At 38.4% G+C, this 7,835-nt stretch overlaps 1 protein-coding gene across 1 annotated transcript in view; it reads left to right on the forward strand.

Annotated features, from left to right (window-relative positions):
• Slc17a6 (solute carrier family 17 member 6) overlaps positions 1–7,835 on the forward strand; it is a 47,986-nt gene that overhangs the window by 32,530 nt on the left and 7,621 nt on the right. The window contains exons 7-8 of the mRNA XM_021199227.1: positions 2,493–2,635; positions 5,754–5,903. Of these exons, the coding sequence (XP_021054886.1) occupies positions 2,493–2,635; positions 5,754–5,903 (293 nt within the window). The remainder of the gene's footprint in view (positions 1–2,492; positions 2,636–5,753; positions 5,904–7,835) is intronic.

Raw genomic sequence — 7,835 nt, forward strand, 5'->3', positions numbered from 1 at the left:
TTGACTATGTTAGTCCTGCCAATCCATGAGCATGGGAGATCTTTCCATCTTCTGAGATCTTCTTCAATTTCTTTCTTTAGGGGTTTGAAGTTCTTGTCGTACAGATCTTTCACTTCCTTAGTTAGAGTCACACCTAGGTATTTTATATTATTTGACCCTTACTGCTTTTAATATTCTTTCTATGTTTTGTGCATTTTTGTGTCTTGATTATTTTGTGACTAGATGGTTTCATTCAATTCCTTCACCTGTTTGCTTGTTTTCCTGTAATTCTTTGTGTTTCCTCCTTAAGGGCTTCTACCTTTTTACCTCTGTTCTCATGTATTTCTTTAAGGGAGTTATTTCTTTCTTTCTTAACATTCTCTATCAGCATCATGAGATGTGGTTTTAAATCTGAATCTTGTTTTTCTGGTGTGTTGGATTATCCAGGACTTGCTCTGGTGGACGAACTGGGTTCTGATGATGCCAAGTATTCTTGTTTTCTGATGGTAAAACTCTTGTGCTTGCCTTTCTCCATCTGCTTATCTCTGGTGTTAGTTGGTCTTGATGTCTCACACTGGAGCTTGTCTCTCCTGTGGGCCTGTAAGCCTGTGTCAGCACTCCTGGGAGACCAGCTCTCTTCTAGCAGGATCTGTGTACAGAGGCCTGAGGAATATCCACAGCTCCCGAGTGCAGATGGATACTGGAAGGATCCTGCCCCAGCTGGTCCATTGTTCCTGTGCCCTGTGCGCTCCTAGAAGATCCAGCTTTAGACAGTTATTGAAGAGGAAATGGTGATCTCACCTCTGAGCCCAGGAGTGAGAGCCCTCCTAGGAAACCAGCTTTCTCCTGGTGAGACCAGTGTACAGAGGGCTGTAGGACAGCCTTAGCTCCAGGGTGCAGATGGTGACCAGACAGATCCTGTCCCAGCTGCTCCACTGTTGGTTAATTACTTTTCAAGTGGGTCTTGTAGTATACACTGAAATCCCAGTACTTAGGAGGCTAAGTCAAGTGGACTCTGATTTAGCGGTCATGCATGCTCAGGCATATAACAGGACCTTGCATCAAAAAACAAAACCCTTTTCCATTTCATAGTGGAGACTTAGAATAACTCTATTGCTCATTGAATCATAGAACCAACAACACAGGATTTAAGTTTATGAATATATATATTTAAGTATATGTATGTGTGTGTGTGTGTGTGTGTGTGTGTGTGTTTCACATAACATCTGGTCTGAAATCACATGTTTCCATGTTCAGTAATTAAAGGGAAGACAACACATCAGCAGCTATGCATGACGATAAGGAACTTGTCTTAGAAAGTAAATAGACAAACATGAAGTATTAGTGACCTCAGGAGCATTTAGATTGTTGCCCAAGGGATGAAGGGAAGAGTCTGAAAGAAAAATGCAAAGGCCTGCTAGCAGTGGGGAGAGCAGAATAAGTTACTTGGAATTCCTCCTCCTGTCAGGCTTCCAGATTTATAATGCACAACAATAATATGCAATCATGGCAAGAATGATAAATAAAGATGAGGACTGGAAGAGGGAAAAGACAGTTTGTGGTCTAGGGATGTAACTTCTGTCAGTTCCCAAGAATGAACAACAAAGTCTGAGCTAGGATACACGGTGTATAGTCATATCATATGAAGGTGCTTCCATGTTAATTGTAGAGGCCTTTGTTCAAATACAATCATTTAGGCTAGCAAACTCATTGTTATTTTACTCCAAATCTGTTTATGGTCTTTAGAAGTACTAGTTAGAAATGGGAGCAGACTTTTCTCGCTCCCTGGAAATTTAAACTATAGATAGATAGATAGATAGATAGATAGATAGATAGATAGATAGATAGATATAGATATATAGATATAGATATATAGATATATAGATATATAGATATATAGATATATAGATATATAGATATATAGATATATAGATATATAGATATATAGATATATAGATANAGATATATAGATATATAGATATATAGATATATAGATATATAGATATATAGATATATAGATATATAGATATATAGATATATAGATATATAGATAGAGATAGATAGGTAGGTAGGTAGATGGATAGATAGATAGATAGATAGATAGATAGATAGATAGATAGATAGATAGATATAGATAGATAGAAGGCAGCAAATAAGAAACTTATTCATCCCTCATTACATGGAATTCTCCAAACATAAGAATGTGGTCTTGTTCAATATCCTTCTGTTGTATGGTACTGTGTCTATTCTGGAGCAGATCAAGAATGGAATATGAGATGTGACTAAACTTCCAACTGATATCATTCACTAGCAGCTTGTATATGAGTGCTGCTCAACTAGAGTCAAAGATACAAACCATGGCATCAATCTTTGAAAAATCTTATGTCCAGGGGCTGAGGAGAGGATACAGTGGGTTAAGTCAGTGCCCACATCACATCAAACAGTTCTCACTGAGATTATTATTTGTCTTCAACCTTTAGCTGTTAACTGTATTTCTTAATCCTTTCTTGCAGGAAGCTTTGGCATGGTCTGGTACATGTTCTGGCTTCTGGTGTCTTATGAGAGCCCTGCAAAGCATCCTACCATTACAGATGAAGAACGTAGGTACATAGAGGAGAGCATTGGAGAGAGCGCAAATCTGTTAGGTGCAATGGAAGTAAGCATTTCATTATGGCGCCTATACCTATTTTTGTTGTTCATCTTACCTTCCTGGACTAACCGTGTTACAGGACCTTATTAAATAAAAGTAGTCTGGCTCTAAATCTTTCTCTAAGCCAAGCCCTCTCCCTCTCCCTCTCCCTCTCCCTCTCCCTCTCCCTCTCTCCTTCCCTTCTCCCTAGCCTCCACTGGGAATAATTATTACCTTTTTTCAAAGAAAAAGTAGATGGATTAAGCTGTGGTTCTTAACCTCTAGGTTATGACCCCTTTGGCAAACCTCTATCTCCAAAAATATTTACATTACCATCAATAATGGTTGCAAAATACAGTCATGAAGTAGCAACAAAAATAATTTTATAGTTGAGGGGATCTCTAAAAATGAGAAACTGAATTAGAGGGTCATAGTATTAGGAGGGTTGAGAACCACTGAGCACTGGGTTAGAGGAACTGCCCAGTCTCTGGCTTTCTACTTCCTGGATACTATTGCCTTTTAAAAGCACTGCATCTCTCTTCTTACAAGGTTCCATATGTTCCTGTCACTTCAAAATGAATTTAAATATAAGATCAAATGGAAGTAGAACTTGTATTTCAAGTTCTTTTAACATTTTTTGGACCAGATTCTGCGTACAACAAAGCAGGCTGGTGCTCAGATTGTCTCAGATTGTTTTGTCAGAACACTGCTAACACAATCAGCAATGGTTCTGTGACATCAGTTGCATCGCATCAAAAATATGTGGCCAGGGAATTCCCACAGAGAGCACCCAAAATACCCCAGAGAAAGAGGTAAAAAGGGAAGAGGAATACTGTATATCAGGAATACCAGCCCAATGTGCTTCTTAAAGGAGCCAAGAGCTATGCAAGTTCAGGGGTACAAGAGTATGTAATATATTTTTGACCAGCATCAAGGGGATCACATGGTGATTATGAGACAGTTAAATGAATGTGTCTCAGGGATGAGATCCATTTCTTTCAGAGTTTGGGACAAGTATCCTGGCCTGAGAATGTTCAAGGCTTGAGCTTGAATTATAGCCTCCTAGGAAGACATGCAGTAGAGGCCACAGATGGGGGACTATGTTCCTCCAGGTCCAGAAAGGCCCTACACAGGTGCAACCAGAGTTGACACCTTGTCTTGTTTACTTTTGTTTTTCTGGACAGTTTCAAACTTTTGACCCATGAATGTGTCATAGTCTCTTCAGTAAAGATCTATCAGATCTGATTAAATCAGCACTGACTCTCAGACACTGCCCAACTCATGGCCACATTCAAATTTCTAATACCCAGACTATCTTCTCATACCTGTGGGAAGTACCACAGGGACTTCATCTTTTTTAGTCACTTGTTCTGCATGGATCCAGTGAAAGATTGCAGGTTACAGTCTCCTGTATGACTTAGATCTTTTATGTTTTTCTCCAAGGAATTTTTGTTTGTTTGTTTGTTTTGACCAAGGAAAGAATGTAAAGATCATACATATATGGACAAGTTGCTGTCATAATCACATTTCCTTAAACAGTCAAATAAAAAGAACACTGACAAAAAGTCTACCATCTGCTTGTATCTCCTGGAGATTTTTAAGGCATAAAGTAAGAGAGTTAAGGGCAGGAGAGATGACTCAATAGTTAAAAAAGAATATTTACTGTTCTTCCAGAGAACTGAAGTTCAATTCCCAACACCCACATGGCAGCTCACAATTATCTGTAACTCCAATTCCAGGGGATCTGATGCTCTCTTCAGCAACCTGTGGGCAGCAGGCACACATAAGGTGCACATACATACAATGAAGCAAAATATGCATGCATACAAGATAAAATAAATACATCTTATAAGCATTGGCAGTTTTCTCTTCCTGTTGGGGAAGTGTTTTACCACATGAAGAATGTAGTTCTCAGGAAAGATAACTCTGACATGAGCAAAGCAATATTCTCCCAGCAGGAAAAAAGTTTACTTTTCACAATTCAGTTATGTCTCTTCCACACACAGATGTATCACAGTGCATGCACTCCTATATTTGGGCATTTTCATCTACCTGTGAAGTTTTTTCATCATTTGTGACATGTAGGATTAAAAACAAAATTCCTGTGCCTTGGAGCTTGCCTATCATGCTCTCACAATACAAGTATTTACCAAAAACTACAGTGATTATTATGTTATTAGTATGGTTTTTTTCTCTTTTTTGGTTTTACATACATTTCTGATCACCACTACGTGATTTCTTACCATTCTACATTTGAAGTGATTTTGTGACTGTGAGCACAGAAAGTTTCATAGCAACAATCATGGGACTCAACACTCAAGAAGAATTACTAAATCTCTGTCAAGAAGTTTTGCTTCTTGTTTGGATCATTTTATCATGTCAGGGACACCTTAAAACACTGATTGAGGTTACTTTAGAAGATTATCTCTTTGGCAGGTGTATCTTGGTCTTCAAGATAAGGTGGTCAAGAAAGTATTTGTAACTATGAGAAATAATTTGAGGTCTAAAATATCAAAGGGTAGGAGGTTTAAATCGTAAAGGTGTTATTATCACAGCAATTTTCTTTCGGTACTTTTGGGGTTTGTTTTGAAAAGACTCAAATGGAAATAGCTGGTAACGATGTCCTAGGCTGTGCTCAGCACCATGGGACTATTTCAGGAACTTGTACCTCCGTGTCGTAAAATACACTGATCTTCACTAACTGTCAAGGGAATTCACGGAGAGATGATGGTTTAGCTGACTTCAGAGAGGTGGGCAATAGCCTGTTCTTAATTTCTTTTTCTTTTCCAAGTACATTGAACTTTCAACACTTTAGATATCACGAAGCCACTCGTTTGGCAGTATTTTGCTGCTGGTTAGGGGAAGCTGTTTTAAGCTCTTAGAACTTAGAACACATGGTTTTGGAATTTATTTTCTAAGTACATGAATTTTCATATTTTTAAAAAAACTAGACTAAATCAGAGGGACAGATTGGTATTTCGTTTCTTCTTTTAATGATTATTCACACACCTAAGGTTAACTGGGATGCTGCAGCTTCCAATTAATTATTTTATACTACTGTTTCATTCTATGATCCCGAAAATAAACAGCACTAATTTAAGTCAGAAAATGCTGAAACAGAGTAACTCTCTTTTGGTGCTTTCAGAAATTCAAGACCCCATGGAGGAAGTTTTTCACATCCATGCCCGTTTACGCGATAATTGTTGCAAACTTCTGCAGGAGCTGGACTTTTTATTTACTGCTCATCAGTCAACCAGCTTATTTTGAGGAGGTTTTTGGATTTGAAATCAGCAAGGTATGTCCAAATTCACCTTATTACAATATTAGATAATATTTGTACTTAAGTGAATAATCCTTTCTTTAGCCAAACCTTTGTCTTCTAAGCTTCATGATTTACTGCCAGGTAGTGTGTGTGTGTGTGTGTGTGTGTGTGTGTGTGTGTGTGTGTGTGTGTGTGTTTATCCACATCCTACTCTATTTTGTTGCAACTAGAAATATCTCTGTAGTTCTTGGGATCCAGGCAAAAAGAATCTTGTCTTTGCCTTCATGTAGCTTCCGTTTTGATGGGTCTGAATATCAATGCAATGTTTTCCCCACAAACAAATGGAACAACCATTAGTCCAAGGCAAGCTCTCTGCTAACAAGAAAGGCCACCTATTCTAATGGAACTGTGTTTAGGTTACTACCAACCTCCTCTTTACGTGTTCTCAGAAATCTGTCCAATTGAAAGATACACCTAGAAAATCCAAAGTCTGAAATTTTCCTTGTACTTTGTTTATCAACTTTACTCTAACAAGCATTTGCTGAGTCTGGTATAGGACACTTTGTGTTACTCAATAATAAAACATAACTTCTCTCTCCCAAATGCTTGCAGTTTTGTGGTAGCAGACAGAACTCTTGTGTGACCAATTCACATGCACAAGGTGTGAGAGGCATATGTTAAATAGACACAGAAATAAAAACATTTCCAGATTTTCTATAAGGAGAACTTGACTTTAATTACTCCTTTTGTATAAGGGTTTGGAATTCTGGAATTTTTTTTTCATATTCATGAATAATCTCATCTGGTAGACCAGATGGATAGTTATCGTCATTTCTGTTTAGCTGATGGCAAAACAGAACTGAGGGTAATTATTGAAATCACCTAATGCTATACTAACTAACTACAAGCTCAGGACATGGATACGCCATTTCTGCTTCAATTTCCATTAGTGTCATACATCAGGTGACCTGTATATCTCCTCACACACTTAGCCACTCAGTGTTGAGTGCTGGCTCTGAGCTCTCTGCTGAGTCTCCAAGCCATTTATCTTTGCTGGCAATGGTCTTGCCAGCTCTCCTTGTGTTGTTACATAATTCCAGCTGGGCTTGGGCTGTTCACGGTGTGTCTCTGAAAGGTTATCTGAGAGGTAGGCTAGAGAAAGCCTGAGCCTGGCAGTAGCTGGCCTAAGAGCTCTTTTGAAGAGGCTGTTTCTAAGGAAACAGTTCCTCTCTCGATGAGCAGATTGGCTGCTGTAGCCCAGCCTCTTCTCCCTGGAGCTGATCAAACATTACAGGGCAGCCTGGGGACCTCTGAGAGTATCACACCTCTCAACAAAGACTGTTGGAAGTGTGAGTCCATTTTCATAATCTAGGACAAATGTGGCACACAAAGGCTATTAATAAAGCCAGGACTCGTTGGGGTGGGGAGAGGTGCCAACTGATGATAATGAAGTGATCTTCCCGGGCTTGTGTCTCCAATTAACTGAAAACATTAAATAAAATCAGGGGTAGTTTGCAAAAACTAAATGAACTAAGTGGATTAATTCACTTGCTATTTTAAAGTGAAAATTGTGGATACATTCTACATGCAGTTTGGACTGAAGATTTTTATTTTGCTGGTCCAAATTGTTTCAAATTCTCCAACTTACCTGAAAAAATTCTGGAGGAGGGCTTTATAATGAAGTATTGGCCTACAACTAGGGTTGATTTTTGAATAATTATCACCTTTAGATTTCTTATCAATAGGTGAGAACTGTAATACTATCATTTAGAAGTGAATCAGATATAATACAAATAAAATTTTTACATTAAGGTGGCTTTCCAAAACCTCATTAAGCTAGATATCATATAGATAGAACCACACAAAAAAAAACACCTTAATCCTTATTCCAAGTGTGCTTATGTGGCACATGACCACACACACATAGGGAAACACACACACACACACACACACACACACACACAC

The sequence above is a fragment of the Mus pahari genome, chromosome 1 (assembly GCF_900095145.1).
Source record: "Mus pahari chromosome 1, PAHARI_EIJ_v1.1, whole genome shotgun sequence".
Classification (NCBI taxonomy): domain Eukaryota; kingdom Metazoa; phylum Chordata; class Mammalia; order Rodentia; family Muridae; genus Mus; species Mus pahari.